Genomic DNA, 18,846 nt, shown 5'->3' with positions numbered 1-18,846 from the left:
TAATATATATATCACATATATAAAGCTTTCTCTATTTTGCACAGAACGCACTTGAAGACATTTTTAAAAATTCTCAAAGCAGTTATTAATTTGAATCAACCGTTTCTGCAAGTAAAAGAAGTACACCAATAACTTTGAACTCATGACAACAGGGCCATTACTAGTACCCTCAAAATGTATCGCTGGATTGTCACAAATAACAGGGACATACCCAGGGTGATAAAAACAAAGTTTCCGGCCATGGTTATGATTTTTGATGTGGTTTCAAGTCAGGGCCACATCATGCCATCTCACATCTTCAAGGTTGGTTTGAAAGTCAACACCAGTGTATCGGGATATGCTGAAGAGTGTGGTGATCCACTAGTGCAATCAGGTGAGCACTGACAGAACCTATGACTCGGTGCCAGCCCACAAGACCAAAGGCTTGGTTTCAGAAGGAGTGTTATGACTTTGTACCCTTCTCTCACTGGCCTCACTTCTTCCCTCGACCTGAACCCGCTGGACTACTTCATTTGGTTGCACATCAAGAACATCACCAACATGACCTCCCACAACATGATCACCCCCATCTGCCAAGTAATCACCGAACTCCTGTCGGCGCTTGTGAAAAAGGCATGCTCTCAGTTCCAAACCAATATCAAGATGGCGATTGAGGCCGATGGCAGTTACATTGAATAGATGCCAGCTCTACTACATAATCAAGTTACCTGAATTTATTTTTTTCAATAAAAGTTTTCAAATAAAACTGCAGTGTTGTTTTCTTTAGGCAACTTATCCCATCCTGTACAAGTGAATCTGAGTGTGTAAATATGATTCATTTTTTTTTTTTTTTTATCTGGACTTTTTTATATTTTAACTCTGGCAAGTTTGAAATAGTTTCTATTCGAACATAAGGAAGGAGTTGTGGGCTAGTTTCTGGGAACTTCTGAAAAATAATATACCTCTTGCCAAACATGTATAAAATCTTGGAGAAAATTACAAATTAGTTGGCAAGTTAGTTCTTCATTGACATTTGACATTAAGGATTTTAACAAGTCACACAATGTCACAGCGGATGGTGTTTATCTTAACCTTTTCCGTAGGCAAGGCACAGTCACAAGATTAAATCCCATAGCTACTTAAAACTGCTAATAATTGTTTGCATATTCATAGCAACTGACAAATGGCAAAGCAGACTAAATAACCGATTCAATCTACAAACAGTTTATAGATGATGTTATAAACATTTTAGAGAAGTGACGATGAGCATTAAAGAGCAGCTATTTCCACAAAATAATTGTAGTTAAATGGCAATATGGTCTCAAATCAAATCAACGGTTTCCTAAAATCAAAGTGGCATAAATTTATTCAGTATACATCATTAATAGTAAAAACTTAATTAGGATAAAATATACATTTTAATCTCAAGTTTAACTGGATAACGTTTATTTGCAAGTGCATACAGACACACATGAAAAGAAACTGGAATCTTAGGAAGATTTCTATAATTCTAGTAATTATAGGAGCAACTGGATTCATGAAAAAATTTCAAACACTACCTGGAACCAAATGATTCAAACAATTGCACTTAAAGGGACGGTCAGAATCTTGGTTGGAATATATAAGATAGCAGGTAGCTCGAATTATCTACTAAATACCATCCTCGAGTGTCTTCTGCCTCTGTACAGGAGTTTGTCAAGACAAACTGACAAAAAGATACTTCACTCTACAAGTAAACCCTGATCAAATATTCAAAATAACTATTTAACGCCCAAATAAGACCACTTCATCATGATTATTAGAGCTATGACAACAGCATATTCTTTTCATTGTTTTGACTCTCGAGTGTGTATCCGTTGGTATCTCACATATAGAGTGATGTGGTCCTTGGTTGATTAACTGTCTCGGATATATACTCGAAAGTCCAAAACAATAGAAAGAATATTCTTTTGTCATAGCCCTAATGATTATACACAGGCTCATACGAGAAATGGTGCACTTCCTACCTTAAGTAAAAGCACTTAGCTGGATACTCTACTAGACTAGAGAAATTCTTATTCTGGAAGAAAGCAGTAGCCCTAAGACAGGATCCCTTGATTTCTGTGAGTTTACACTGAAGTAAAATGAAAGTGTTACTTGTATGTGCTGCATCTCTAATGCATTAAAATATAAACTGATGCAAAATAATAAAGTTGAAGTCTGTGAAAATTGGCCAATGACTCAAACAAGAAAAACAAAATGATATCCGATGAAAAATACCTAAAACAGAAAAGACTACCATTTAACCATTTGAACCCTGGCTCAATTAAGTAATAATTAGCCAAAAAGACAATAAAATTAACTTCAAAAGTCACAACTTCATTCAAAATTTGAGGAGTCGGAGTCAAAATACTTAATCTTGATGCATTTTTAATTCCATATACCTGTGTGCTGCATAGATGGACCTCAATTTTCAAAGATCGTGTGTCATTTTGTCTTTAAAAAAGATTTTTTTTAAATAAAAACTAATGCTTGACTATCTTGGAGTATAAAAACTTATTACTCTCTACTTTTTCCTTTCTTGAGTCATCATTCAAAAAATATATAGAAGAAAAATAAATTTCATTTTCTTTCAATATACCCCCCCCCTTTTTGTAAAAATAAAGCTTCCATCCAAAACTGCACATTTTAAGTTTAGCTCTGATAAAACGTGAAAGAATCGGTTTGAACCTACAATTAAAGAAAAAGATAAAAATATTTTTTGTCAAAATTATCAAAAAATACTTTTGTAATTGGTGGGTTTGAGTGACTTTGAATTCATTAATTTTTTTTTTTAATTGACATGTAATTTGAAGACTTAATGTTTCTAGGGAAGTAATAAAAACCAAAAATAATCTGCTACTTTACAGTTTAAACTTACAAATTTTATTACTTTTAACATTTTTTTAGCATTTTTTTTTAATATTTAACTTTAAATAAGATTTAATTTTTTGTTATAAACATAAGTTTCTATATTAAAAATAGCAACTCTAAAATTTAAGTAAATAGTAACATCAGAAAATTGTGATTGTTTTTAAACATTAAAAACACCATTGTTTTTTTGTTTTTTTTTGTTGTTGTTTTTTTTAAGTCAGATGTAAACCGCCATTCAATCTACCGGAATCTCACAACTTTGCTTTTAACCTTCCTTAAATGTACTTAATATTTCACTCTTTCTATTGCTTTCCATGCTAGTTATAATCTCCACCGTGGAGATTTTTTTTTTTTTTTAAATTTTTATAAATAAAAGGGATATTTAAGTGTATATAAAAATATATGGAGTGTGTGTGGAACTGATATCAATTCTGGTTGTTTGTCAATATGCTGAATGGTTAGTCAGAATGTGCGAAACTTTTGGTAAAAATGATCAGAAAAATGAAAAATTCGATCACTGGAATTTTCAAATAGTTTCTCATGCCCCCCCCCTCTCTCTCTCATATATATATATATATATATATATATATATATATATAGTTAAAAACTGGATGATGAGGTTTCACAGCATCAACAGACAAGCTTCAATTAATTGGAAAACATGAAAAAGTACTTCATATATAATGAAAAATGCATTGCTTGTCTTTGATATCACAAAAACTTTTGAACGTATAGATGAAAAGATGTCATGTAAGTCTGTAATATGAATTATTTCAAGTGCAACTTTCATGTGCCCTAACATCCAAGGTCAGGCAGAACATTAGTTTAGGACAATCTGATATTACATATACATTAGAAGTACACACAATATTTTTCTTCTACTTCTCGTTCCCTCACTGTCAAATTAACCAAAATTGAAGATCCAATAAGCAGTTTTGTAGACATAAGCTCCTTTTCGATTAAATCCATGTGTGTATGCTGTTCTCACCCATATTGAACATTCTTGTATTGGATATAGATCAATAGAACACTAAGAATTAAAAGTTATTTTTTAATGTGAATACTGTAGTCACATATTGTAGCTATATTGCCATTGTAGGCTTGTGTTTTGAAAATGTGTTCCACAAGTAAATTATGTAGTCATGTGTTCAATAAACGATTATATGTTGCATGTTATTTAATCACTTGTAAGTTTCCATCAATATTTCACATTGGTTACTTTAAATGAAAATAAATGCATATACTGTAGAACCCCAAGATATGACATCAAAAATTATTAACAAAATACAGTACAGTATATAATACACATGTATATAATCAAATAATATTAGAAATAACACAAAGGCAGGGCAAATAGCATAACCAGAGGCTGGAAAAACATTCCACATGTGAAAAAAAAAATGTATCCTAGGACAACCGTGTCCCAAGGTTCTACTGTACTTTCACTAGAGCTGCCGAAACTAGATTGAAGGTTTCGACAGAAGCTGGCACTGGCCTCTAAAGAATGCTAGGAGTAGTACTTGTAAAAATCAGTTTGAACATTGGCAGAATTTTAGGAATTTCAAAAGTTAAACTATATCTTACATCATTCAATTCTACAACCATGCTTTTCACAAGCATTTTACAGAGTTACGAATTCGTAAAGAATGAAACAATTTTGAAAGCTATATGAACATTTGAGGCGACTTGTTATTAAAAACATGTAAATTCTTTGGACCGTTTTTCTTGACATGGTTATTCTCCAAGATTTTGTATATTGTAAAGTTTGGCTTTCTTTGGGTGACTTTTGTTCTAGTGTGTAACCTTCTGTAAATTTTAAACTTGACATCTTTTAGTCAAAAAGGGTAGACTGATCTCATTCTGCATTCCATGCCTTGAGATGCATCATGCAATTAATTTTCTCCTTCATGAAATTTACTTTAAACAGAAAAATAAATATAAATAAACGGCAAATACCAGAGTTTAGTTGCCTCCCAAAATCTAAAATATCATTAATCACATTCCACAAACCTTTTTAAGAGTTTCTATTTAGTGATTAGCCTCAGCATTAAACATAACTCAACAACTCCATCACCACATGTTCAATATGCCCTAAACTTCTTTAGCATGTAAGATCTTTTGATAACATTGAAATAACTCAGTTACTTAAATAATATCGGTTTCCCTTGCCTATCAAATTACAGACCTAAGGTATAGTTTGATAATGTAATACATACTAAACATAAATAAAATGGACCATCTAAGTTTAAATATTCTTCATTTCCAAATTTAATACATAAAATTTGGTAAATTTTGGCTGGCAAAATAAGAGAACTTCAACTTATTTTAGAATTTTTGTGTTTAAAAGATTTTTTTATTATTATTACGTTTCTGAATGTTGGAGATGAGGATTGATTATTTGTATTCTTCGGATTACTGTTCTCATCTTTAGTGTTGTTTTCACATTTCGGTTGATGTAATCTCCAACCTTACGAAACTCAGAATCTTTCTGTCGAACTTAAGCAATTTTTCTATCAAACTTCGAACAGAACACAGAGGTAGCATACTCATTCTATTAGCCATGACTAAGTAGAAGTTCTAAGTAATTCACAATTGTATTTTGAATGCTCGCACTGAGAATTGAACCTTCAACCTCCAGTAGAGTAACTTTACAACCGAATTTTACCAAGCACTTTATCCACTATCCATAATTCTTTTTTTATTATTAATAAATTTTTTTTTGTTAGTTTTGAAACTGAAATGAAGAAAGCATTTTTTTTTGGCTATTTCAAGTAAAAAAAGGGACCTATTTTTCCTTGTTTCTTCCAATGAAAAAAGTTTAACCAGCCAATAAAAAAAATGCCCTTCACTTCTGTTTAAAAACAAAAAGATCTTTGATTTGTAAATAAAAATAAATTGTTAAAGAAAAAAAATGTTTATTAAATTGTTGACAAAAATCTAAACCGCATAATTTACCAAATTACTTCTGCATCATAAAAAAAAAATTGTCATAAAAACTTAGGATCTCTAAACAGGAAAAAAAAAAAAAAAAAAATGGCACATCATTGAAATTAAATGCCAATAATCAAGAAAGCTACTTTACAAAAATGTATATACCATTTTGTAGACGAGCAGAACAATTATGAAAACTTTAGAACTGATTTAAAGCAAAGGTGATAAAATATTTTTTTCTAAAGTTATATTCAGTTATCCAGATGCAGAAATGTTATCTACTTCAACAGGTGGATTTATAGTGAGTGCTGGAATATTGGAGAGATATCAAGAGAAATACTTGAGATTCCAGAAAAATGAGTCAAAGCAAGTAAAGATGAGTTATATGAAAGCTAGGATTAGTTGAATATACATTAGCAGGTAGAGTCCAAACAGCAAATGGGGGTCAATCCTATGTTAAATAAGTTACAAATGACACTATTTTGTTATTACAAAGAAAATAGACAATCGAGCAACCAACCAAAGCAGCCACATAAAACCAGGCTAATAGTCAACAAAGTCTATGTAACAGGAAATCGTATAAGTGAAAGGCTATAATTTATCCATATTTAAAATTCACTTTAGAATAATGTTACTGTATTTCTTATTATGCACACATAGATGCAAACGACAAGCTTCAGAAAACAAATATAAAGAAAGCAAAATATTCTGAACTAGAAAAGGAGGGGGTCTGGTTAATTTGTTTGGTTTTTAAGTCATGAGGTGGAGGGTTTTTGAGTTTGTTTTTTTTTTGTTTTAGTTTAATTTACTATCAAACTAAACTATCTTTGACCAAGACTTTATTCCTTTCCCCTCAGGTCCAGTTTTTAATCACTTTCTGATGTTTTATATAAATGTTGAATTGCATAACATCACTAAACTAACCATGACCCATTAGGTCACTAGCACTACTTGCTCTTTGATTTAATTCAAAAATTCATGATATATCTGTCAAGAAATTCTTTTTATATAACTAAAAATGTTTCTTTACTTCTTTATTATCCTTATGGAGGATATATTAATGGTGGAATTCCAAGTTAGGTGCTTTAGGGAGTGTAAAATAACTCCTTAGTTACTATTACTCCTTGATCCAGTCTTGCTTCATATGATAATACCTGCCGGGGTCTTATCTATTGATCAAATAGAATCTATCGTTTGCATATCATGTATTAAAATATATACGACTATATAACAAATGAATCTACAAACTATTCATATACAAAATGTACATTTACACATTGAATAAATGTTTGGAGATATTATGAATTTGATGGATACTCCCTTATTATGACCTCAGCATGGGAATTTTTCCATTTCCAACACTACAACTGATGACCAACATTTTTACCTTGCTCCAAGTTTTTAACTCGAGTAAACCTTTCTTTGTTTCACAGGAAAGTAATAAATCATCAGCAGAGATCCTCTTTTCCAAACTAACCATACACAACTGATCGGGCAATTTTTCTCAGACACAAATAAAAACAAGACTCAGTACAGAGGCAATATGTACTCCTACTTTAACATTAAAACTTTCACTAAATGTGCTGTTTATTCTAATACGACTTAGTATTTCTGTATATTGCTTGAACAACCTCCACTAAGCATTAAGTTTCCTCTAGTTATTAGCATGAATACATTTTATTTCAGTTCTTTCCTGTATAAAAAAAAAAAAACTAATAAAAAGAAAAATTGGCATAATACTGTTGGAGCTCAACGTTGAAGATTAATAAAAAATAAAATAAAATAAAAAATAAAAAAAAATGATAAATAAAAATAATAAAAAAAAAAAACTAAAATTCCTGCGCCCCTTTTCAAAAAGTTAGTTTTCTTTAATTTTAGAATAAAAATATTTCAAAAACTTATCACAAAACTAAAACATAATTTCTTAAACTTCCACAAAACAAAATGATTGATTTGAACAAGATGTTCCCAACTAGACCATTTTTGAATACTGTTTCAGACAACTGCTTGTTTCTAACTGCAAGAGGTAAAGGTGCGCTCATCAAGATAAAGGATAAATTTATTTCTTTTGAGACTAGGTAGGTATAATTGGACATACAGCTGTAGCATTCATTTATCCATTACATTCGAACGTTTTATTCATAACCTACATTTGTTGCACTAATTGGAGAGAATGAGTGACGTATTTTTCAAAATACTCACTTTCTCTCAAAGTTTTTTTTCTCACAACTTTATCATAACATTCAATAGTGTATGTATGTATGTGAGAGGGGGGGGGTGTTTTCCATCTTACATTGCCCCTATTTTCATTTGAACTTTGCAAACTCACCATTTTTCAAAATTCTAATATGTTGCGAAATCTTAAATCTTCAGCTTAAACTGCTAACTTTTGTTTATAAGTGCTTATTTGCTTGCTTCCCATGACATGATCATATTTTAATCGGAGGATAATACAGCAGGGTGGGGATTGAAACAAAACTGCTTAGTCTAGAAGGATTTCTCCTACATTAAGAAGAGAAAAGATGAAAAAATATTAGGACAAACAAGTCTGTTACTAAAATATCTCCCTATTTTCAAATTTTTTTCTCTCTTCCATCTCACTTCTTCATCACTATCAGACTTGGCGGTTTCTAATCATAGAGTGACTTGCTTTTAACATGCAGAGTTTGCAACATGGATTAAGTTCAGTTTATTTCAGCAGTAAATTGTGGACTATATCATATCCATAAAAGATTTATGTAATTATTTGTAACGCATTTAAAAAGACAATTTAAATCCAATCAACAATATTTGATAATTTAATTATGATCTTATATAATTAGTCTTTTGGCTAGGAGCAAGGTGTAGTATCTGTTCTGAAGTGCTTCATCTTGTTTATTTTTGGATAGTAAATAAATCTTTCTAGACTGGAAAATTTTTTTATTTTCAGCTCACCCCAAGTATTGCCTTCTGGAGGCACTGGACCCCCTTACCCCACCCCCCACCCACACACACACACTAAAAACCAACCTTGTGTAACACTGGGAAGTTAAGTAAAGACGGATTCTTTCCATTAGAAAACACCTCCTTTACAAATCAGAAATGTAAGAATTTTTCATGTTTACATTTTAGAAAAAGGAATTTATTAGTATTATCTGATTTTTTTTTAAATATAATTAAAAAAAAGATACTTGTACAATGAAACTCTTTAGAAAAACTCAAGTAGATTCACTACTAATCATAAATGTATTTAAAGAATTCCATTTAAATGTGTAAAAAAAAAATCAATTCTTTTAAAGGTTGCAAGAAAAATAAAAAGAAACTGTTCAGAAACCGAAGAAAAAAAAAAAAAAAAAAAAAAGATATAAATAAAAGTCAAGGTTAAAATGGAGATTATGAAGTTACTTGAAAATGGCAGTGGGAAAAGCAGCAGATATTCTTTAATATGAATTTCGTCTTTTAAGCCTAAAGAATGTTTGCAATATAGAAATGTAATATGCACAGATTAAATACAAGAATAACAAGTCAAAGTATTATAGATCTTTTTAGATGACTTCAAAAGAAAATAATTGCGATAGTTGAAACCACAAAATGTATCATTTTGATGTGAAATTTGGAAATGATATCTTTTCAGCGTTTTGTTACATTGAAAAGAATGTTAGAAAATAAATTTATTCATTCTATGAAACCAAAATTGAAATCAAGCATTTCTAAATTTTTAGTATGAATTGTTTGATATCTCAATGGTTAAATCTTTAAATTTGTAAAAATCTGACTAAAAATGAAGTTATGACTATTTTTCTGCATGGTTGGATATTTTGGGTCCCCCAACAAAAGGAGAGTGGATCTGTAAATTCACCCTTGTTCATTCGTCTCTCCACACTTTTTTAAATAACTACGCCTTAGAATTTTTTTTGAAATTTTGCACAAACATTAAACATGATATGAGTAAAATAAAGTAACAGAACGGTTTTCTGGGAAAACTTAGTCATTTCTTTTTTTGTATGGTGCAGAACTCAAATTTACATATGTTAAGGCCTAAAACTGCACCATTTATTCATTTTCACCAGGATTTGACCCCCCCTGGTGACTTTTGAGGCTAAATGGGGGAGGGGAGAGGCAATGCTGAACTTAGACATTTTTTTATGTCTTGTTCACTGTGCACTCCCAGAGGACCATGCATGTTTCACTTGTTCTACACTAAAATCAGGTTTTGTGACATTTATTTTGCACTACTTTTTCAAAAAAAAAAAATTTACATCTTTGTTAAAACGAAAGATTAAGCAATGAAATTTGTCATATTTTTGTGCAAGGAATCAGAACATGCCACTGAAAATATCAAGAAATTAATGATTTTCAAGCAATCTGCAGTGGATGCACATAAATAGGTTGCAACACTTAAAAATACCATATATCCATTAAAAAATACTTAGAACTCAACGTTGAATTATAATGCATTTTATACACAGGAAACAACTGGTTAAAAATGAATGTACTGCAAGACTCCTTTGGTGTTGTTATAGACTAACAACTTCCACTAAATCCCTCCCCAAAATATGAAATTCTACCATTTTAGGTAATTACGAGTAAACATTCTGAAAATTTTAGCATAAATTAAAAAAAATGATTTTAGAATTTAGAATGGAGGATTGGTTTCACATAAATTAAATGTAAAATAATCTACCATTTTCAGATCATTCTAGCATTTTAGGGCAATTAACCAATTTTATTTTTTGTATGGGAGATAAATGCTGGGCATTTTACTTTAGAGGCCACTTTTTTTCTTAGAGGATTATGTGTGGTTTTAAGAGGGATTTTGTTGGATTGGAGCTTGCCATTTGGACTTATGGTTAGTGATAGAGTTAAGGTATTTTTATGAGAGAAGGAGGCTTTATTCATACCTAGGGCTAAGGAAGTTTTGTTGGGGGGTGGCTTCTCAGATTTACATTCAAGATAGGCATTTTTAGGAAGTGGGTTTGTCCACGGCTTCCGAGAGTGGGTGTGGTTTATCACTTCAACTTAGGGTTAGTAATAGTGTTTTTAATGAGGTTTTCTCTATGCTAACTTTTCAGCTAAATATCAACAGAATTTGGAGGGCTAACTGCTCTAAAAAGCAAGATGGCTGGGAAATGAGGGATCATTTTGTTAAATTTATATATAAAGTGGATTTCTCCCCATTAAATGTTTTTTTCTTTTTATCAAGATTTTTAGGGTGTTCATATGTTGTTTATTTTCTTTTATTGGCTCTAGAAAGTCATTTCTGACTAAAATTAAAGTTCAACAGTTGAGTATTTGAAAACCAATATTTTTCATTTCTCCTAGAAAAAAAAACACACAAACAGCATTTACTTTAATTTTAAGACCCCCTCCCTCGCAATAAACTGCTGCTGCTGGTTGATACTATTATTGCTGATAATGCATTTAGCAAGAGTCAAATTGGTGACTTTAGCAGAAATAAAGACAATATTTGGGTTTTTTTTAGATTAGGTAATTAAAAGTTGCTATTAGAAAACGAAATTAACATACAATTATAATTTTAATGCATAAAAGTAAATAAAAAATATTTTAAAAAGAAATGTTCAATACTTTTCATGTTAAAGTCTTATTCAGAAGACAAGAAAAAAGGAGTTGGGCAACTTTTATCCCCCACCCCACCCCGACAAAGATTAGCTTCCAAATTTCATAAAATTCCTCATATGGATGTGGTAACAAATTTTTAAAAGAGGAGTATAAAATCTCATGGAAAAGTCCGTTTAATGGTGCTTATATTTTTATTGCTTTATTTAAATAAATCATGTAAAATATTCATGTATGTGAAAGGATATTCATTTCTACACAAAATGGTTGAATTTTGAGGACTTAAAATGCTTTAATTTTTAAAATATGACAACAAAATCTGTGCTTATCTAAAGTACTGCACCAAAGCAGCACTAGGTGAATTGAACCTGCTTCCTCCGAAGAATGAAGTCTCATGAGAGTATGAAATTCACGAATGATCCCCAGTCACATGAATATATACCCTATCAGAGAAGAGGACGATGGGCTTTTGCAACTATTTCAGAGAGGTGTTGACGTCCTCCTACATATAGCACTTGGTATTCCCAAATGGTCACTCATCTGATACTGACTAAACTCAACAGTGCTTAACTTTGGTGATCTAACGAGAACCAGTGTGTCAATGTCATTATACTGTATAGTGTTTTGTGGTCTGATATAAAGCCCAAGTACGACCCCTAGAATTCCAAAATATCCCACTCAGACCCCTATTTTATTTATTTTTTTATAAGTCATTCAATATCATGACTGCCTGTTGATTCTTTGGAAATTCAAAACAAAAATCTGACCCAAACTCCTAGTATTCTTATGAGTCAAACTTACTCCTATAGCCTGGATTAAAACCAAAGACAAATACTAAAATAGCAAGAAATAGCATTTGTTTACAAGAATCTGATAATGAGTTTGCAAATTGCAAATAGCTATTAAATACCACAAATTGGTCATTATATCACTAAATCAATTTAACCAACTAAAATGTTTCAGCAAAAGTAATTTTCAATTTAACGATGAAACCAGCTGAAGGCATAGAAAAGGTGATAATAGGAATAAGTGTCAATTAAAGGCTGCTAAAGAATGTTACTTTAAACAATTTTTATTCATTTACATCTTTTCAAACAAGAACAATCGCGGCAAAGAAAAATCTTTCAGATAATACCCGCATAAATTATATATACTAGCAATTGTTTTGCTTTTAACAGTTATTTTATGTATTGACTAGAAGTAGTGTTGAATGGAATAATGTTTCGTTGAAAGATTCAATATTTTTTAATTGGAAGACAATTTTATTAAATGCATTTATATTTATCTTTGGTACAAAAAAAAAATTCTTTTTAATTCACAATAAACTTACCTATTGAATAAAATGTTTAAATGGTTTTTCTTACATTGATGTATTTTTGAAACAATTTAGGAAGTTTTTAAAATTGTGTTAAATTCAATAAGGTTGAAATTTTTTTTTAAATTAACTGTAAAACTAAATGTTATATTTCTGCCATATCTACACTGTTCTATGAATAATCCATGTAAACTTTGTCTTGTGACAAATTTTTATAGCTTTTGAGAGGTTGAGAAAGTCTGAATAAAAATAATCTAAGCTATGCAAGTTTTCTTTCAATCCAATAGTTGGAAATATACAAATGACAACTTAAACCAACCGAAAAAAAGGAAAATAAAGAAAATCATTTTAACTATAAAAAGAGAGAAAAAAATATATTAAGAGTATAAACTGGTGAAAAAGAGAAAAAAATAACATGTTTAAACAGACAAGATTTATAGTTTCTTTCATAAAAAGTGTGAAAGTATTTAAACAGAATTCAACAATAGGCAAAGCACAGGAGTTCACATATGCTCAGAATTTTTTTTATTAATTCATTTGCTTAGCTTAAATAAAATAATGTCCAGTTATATACAAAGATTAGAGATAAATCTTCCTATTTTCCCATTAGGATAAGAACTGAATTGGAAAAATTAAAATAGATCTGACTGAACCGGATGAACTCCATTTATTACCAAACTATACTTTTGTTAGTTTATAAAATGTTTGGCAGCAATTGAATCAAGAGAATCAAACACTTCTTTTGAATACAATATATTTCTCATTAAAAGTATTCAATAAATTGAAGTTTTCTAAATCTATATTTCCTATTTTGTTAGTAATAATAATATTACAAACTAAATGATACTCATACCGTTTTCTTGTAAACATCTATGTACATTTAAATCATATTGAAATTTAAACTGAGCAAATTTTTCAGTACAGAAAAATAAGTTAAATGTAATGTGCAAGAGGTTAGCGTCAGAAAATATTCAAATGAATAAATGACCTTCAGTCATATAAACATGAAGCAATTATCCAGACAGTGGCAGTAGTCGCATTATACTCATTGTCTTTAGAGCTAAAAAAGGCCACTCATGAGATGTGATTTTTCTCTAACCCTTTCACGCTATCAAGAATTGTGAAAATTGCTGTCAATTACAGTACCACAGTTCAGTTCATCAAAACCAAACAAGATGACAAATACAACTCACCATTTGATTTCCAGACTACTTCAGTAGAAACGTCAGGAATCCTCAGCCTCAATACTTCACGTTCCATACGAAACATTGAATGGGTGACAGAAATGAGCCCCAAGAGACTGCTTAAAAGTTCCAGCACATCTCTAGTTATCTGAAGCAACACTGTCTATTATGTCACTCTGCACAGTTTGAAACTTCTTGAGTGTACGTTTCTGAAGTTTGGGGATGAGAATTGTTAATTCATGTTATTTAGCTTCTTCAGACTACTGTTCTCATCCTGAGTGTTATTTTCACATTTCAGTCAATGTAACCTCAGACCTTCTCCAGGTGTATCTTGTCAAATTCAGGAAGGTTTCAGTCAAACTCGTGAATCTGGATTGAATTTCAAACAGAACCCTTTATTTACTTCATGGCAGTAGCATGTTCTTGAGTTCAACAACAAGGTCAGAGGTTACATTGACTGAAACATTGTGAAAATGATACTCGAGATGAGAACAGTTGTTTGAAGAATACATATAATTCTTGAGTGTATTTTATTTTTACCTCATATACAGATTTTTTTTTTTTCTAAAACTATTGAATGATATTGAAGAAATTCATTTCATTAAACTAATAAAATCACAAAAGAGTATGTGTATACTAACAGATTTCTTCATAAGAATGGGACAGAAATTAGTTAAGTTCTGTCCTATATATATATATATATATATATATATATATATTATAAAATATATATGGTTATTAAGCTACACAGAATATTCTTCATTTCATCCACGCTAGAATTCATCAGGTTTATTATGAAGTAAATACTTCAAGTTTACGCATAAATCTATACTTTCGTATATTAATTTATGTCGTTAAATGAAGTAGTCATACATATATATATATATATATAGAGAGAGAGAGAGAGAGAGTCTTGGAAGCTCTTTAATCTTAAAAACTATAAAATATTTGTATAAAAATTTGATTTTTAGTCCTTATTTGGAAAATTATTTTGTCAATAACTCATTTAATCTCCTGCAATCATTGAACAACTCTGTTTTCTCAAACTAACAATAGTCCTACGTTTTCAGAGATCAGTTGTTTATCATGAAATCCTGTTTTGGAGGATTTAAAAATAAAACAGTATATTAAACCATGGCTACCAACAGTGTAGATCAAACATCACCCCCTCCCCCCAAATAATATAGATAGAAACACACACACACACACACACACACACACACACACACACACACACACACACACACAATGAGGGTTGAAGATATGTTGCATGCAGAGAAATGATAAGAATGATACAGTGGATGCATAATGCAAATCTAAAAACAATTAAATCTGGATAATATAGAGGTGTGCAGAACAGGAGACTTAATTGGTTTGGTCACATTGCAAGAATGGAGGAGAGTTCTTAGATTTCTAGACAGGATATGATCTAGATTTAATAATGTACTAATCTACTGTAGTAAATCAACTGTATAACAGCTGAGTTGACAAGGGAAGGCAAAGAAAAAATAGGAGAAAAATAATAGGGATGGATTTGATAGAAAGAGGAATAAAGACTTGGCCAAAGATAGGTTAGTTTGGAAATAATTGAAGTCATCCAACTCATGCCAGCGTGTATAATAAATGTTAAACCAAATATGATGGCAAGCTTAAAGTGTTCCTTTAATATTTTACAAATCGTATTTTGAAATAAGGTTGATATACTTGACAATCACACACGCGAAAAGGGAGGAGGGTTATATTATCTACCAAATGGATATAACAATCCTTCAAATTTAATTTTTTAGCTTTTGAAAACTAAAATTAATTTCATTACTTTGAAGATTTAATTTTAAGTGATTGATAGATTATAGCACTGGTTTTAAGATAAATTGATTTGAACTTTTTTAAGTCCATTTTTAAATTCTGCACACTTCAAACATTGCATCACTCAGTTGATTCCTATACATAACATCACCAGTGAACTAGAAATGCATCACATTTATAAAGCTTTGCTTTAAATGCCAATAAAATGTTAAAAAAAAACATATCAAACCTTTGTATGGTTATTTAATGCCCTAAAGATTTATTATTATAAATGATTTATTATAGGTGAATAGCTATTTTACCTGTCACTTGTAAGAAATGAGAGTTTATACCCTTATTTTGGTTTATCTACTTGTAAATCATAATCAACCATTTTGAGGGTTATTTTAAAATAGCTCCATCCAGCATTACCATGGAACTTTTTTGCTATTATTTTTGTTTCGCTCATTGAAACCTTCCTTTGTTGTTTCTATTAATTTCTTGTAAGAAAGTAGTTACATTTTTAGAAAGAATTCAATGTAGGAATATATTATCTAAAAATCAGTTTTGCAATAAAATAAAACATCTTACAATATGTTGAAACTTAAAATCCTATAAGTTGTACACCCCTCTTTTTTTTCAACAAAATAGATATGATAAAAAAAAAACTATCTGGTTGTATGGATTAATACCCCCCTCCCTCGTCATAGGAAACAGGTGATAGTTTGGATGGCACTTTTGAATTCAGACTTAAAATCCCTCTCATAGCTACTTTAGTTACTTTGCCACATGGCAAATATTTTTATTGGCATAAAAGTAACAATATTCATCAACAGATCATACTAATTTTTCTATCTTATAATTAAAACCATAACTAAAATCGTAAGACAAAAGGATTATTTTATGCATAATTTTGCAAATAATGATGCTCTTATACAAACATGCTAACGATTTATGTTAAATGTCAGTATTTTGTATGTCATTGCTCTTTATCATAGGATGTGGCAGGGCACGAGAATCCAAATTGCTGAAATAATCAAGAGTTTTGTCTACTTTGATAAGTTCTCTCAATATTTCAAGAATCATTAAAAACACGCGGATTTTGTCAAACTTCCGATTCTGTTTATATATTATCACCTGCTGAGGTTATCTATTTACCTCACCACAAGAGCAGAATTAGATAAAAGATTTTCCCCAAATTAAAACTCAACTCCTAAAAGAGGGGCTGGATTCGAAGAAAAAATTCCTCAATCTAGGATTTCTGCATTCATTGATGGAGGACAGAAAAGACGAAAGTGTAGTATCAGATGTTACACTTTGCTATAAAAATGAGGGTAAAGTTATTTTGGAATGAATTTCAAGTCTAAACAATGGATGTTCATAAGTTGTTAGCCAGGATTTTCGAGTTAAAATGATTTTAATAGCAAATTCAAATGTCATAAAACTAATATTTGTACATAGTTTTTCCTTTTAAAATAGAGCTTCACATATCTCTTTACAAGAACTTGTAGCAACATGCTTAATCGGATGGTTAATTTATCTTAGCAAACAACTTTTGATTAAGAACATTTAAATATAAATGTTGGCTGCATGTAGAGTTGTTCTATTATAATGTATACAAATTGTATGCTTAATATAGCCTTTGTTATGTAACGGGACAAATTGGGGCATATAGGCATACCAAAGTGGAAACTCGTTCCAACATTACTAAACAACACTTATTGCACATTGATTAAAATAGTTCCTTAATCAACAATTAAAAATGGTTTCTGGGCATAAACCGTGCGTTTATATTTAATAATTGATGCAAATGAATGAACAAAAACTCATGAAGGAAAAAAAAAAAGGATAAATAAAAATGACCTAAAAATCGGAAAGTAATCTTACCCATAAACTGTTAATGATAAGCATATGTTTTTGTCATACTACTTTGAGAGAAAATCATTCAGCTTTTTTATTTTGTTTGTTTTTTTATTTTTCTAAGTAAAAACAGTTTTTAAAAAAATTCCAAACCACGTTTCAAAAAAGTTTACTTACTGGAAATCCACTTCATCCTTTTTTTTTGGTTGGCAGCCTTTTACCAATTTTCTAAAGAAAAAAAAAGGAAAGTATATATAATGAATAAATTGGAATAAGTGCGTGTGTATATATATATAGGATTTTTTTTTTTTTTTTCAGAGAAAAATGTTTATAAATTAGGACAACAGTTTCTTATTTTACAACAATCTTAAACATTTTTAATTTTTTTTTATTAGTAATATAAAGTATGCATATATATTTGTTTTGTTTATCACACTTGAATGCATATTATGTATAACATTTATAAAAAAGAAAAAAAAACACAGAATCAAAAGATTAGTCTTCATCCATATTAATTGTTCTTTATGAATTTGTTTGATAAACCGTTAAAATTAACATCATTTACAAAAGTAGAGATAAATTCAATAGATTCCATTGAAACAAATACAAAGGTGTTTTCTACCAACTTAACATTTGTTTACAAAGGATTTAAGAATTAGCTTAAAATCTGTCTGTGGTCAAAAATATTAAAGTATATACATGTATACATGAAGTTAGTAAAAGAAAAATGGATATTTAATGTATCCATTATTTCAATGTGCACATTTAGCCATGAAAATTCTATTTCAAAAGGAGATTCTCAGAGTTGCAAGGATGCATCTAATAATAAACTACTTACATCTCATCCTCACAGATTTCAATATGGACATTTAGTGATTATGATTAAACTGCTATTTAAAACCTAAGTATGACTCACTAACAGACAGAGCCTCTAAAAGAGCCGCATTGAAAAGGAGAGAAAAAAAAATACTTGAAGTTTTTACTTTTACTTTTATTTTTTAATGTATTATCTATATATCTATAAAAGTGAACGTGTCTGTCTGTCTGTCTGTGTACATTTCCCTACGCAATAACTGTCAATTTTTAGTCTATAGACTCGAAATTTGAAATACCGGGTACTGAGATTTGGGAAAATCGATGTGACGGGTGTCAGCCAGAAATTTGGCTGTTAAGGGGTCAAATTTCAACGATTTGACCTTTAAGAACTCTAAACTCCTCCGACAATTTTGGGTCTAGACACTTGAAATTTTAGATTTAGGTTTCTTGAACATGGATCTAACTTAATAAAGTGATTTGAGCCCGAAACAATAAATTTTAAGGGGTCATAATAGGGGTCAAAGTTTT

The 18,846-nt window shown here is 30.3% G+C and overlaps 1 protein-coding gene across 8 annotated transcripts in view; it reads right to left on the bottom strand.

Annotated features, from left to right (window-relative positions):
* LOC145286143 (formin-binding protein 1-like) overlaps window positions 1–18,846 on the bottom strand; it is a 262,792-nt gene that overhangs the window by 97,268 nt on the left and 146,678 nt on the right. For all 8 annotated transcript variants that reach the window (XM_080134867.1, XM_080134871.1, XM_080134869.1 and 5 more), the window contains exon 3: window positions 17,680–17,730. In XM_080134867.1, coding sequence (XP_079990993.1) covers window positions 17,680–17,730 — 51 coding nt within the window. The remainder of the gene's footprint in view (window positions 1–17,679; window positions 17,731–18,846) is intronic.

Source organism: Euprymna scolopes, chromosome 10, assembly GCF_053919585.1.
Source record: "Euprymna scolopes isolate OS-2025 chromosome 10, ASM5391958v1, whole genome shotgun sequence".
NCBI lineage: Eukaryota > Metazoa > Mollusca > Cephalopoda > Sepiida > Sepiolidae > Euprymna > Euprymna scolopes.
This window is presented reverse-complemented; position numbering and strand designations above follow the sequence as displayed.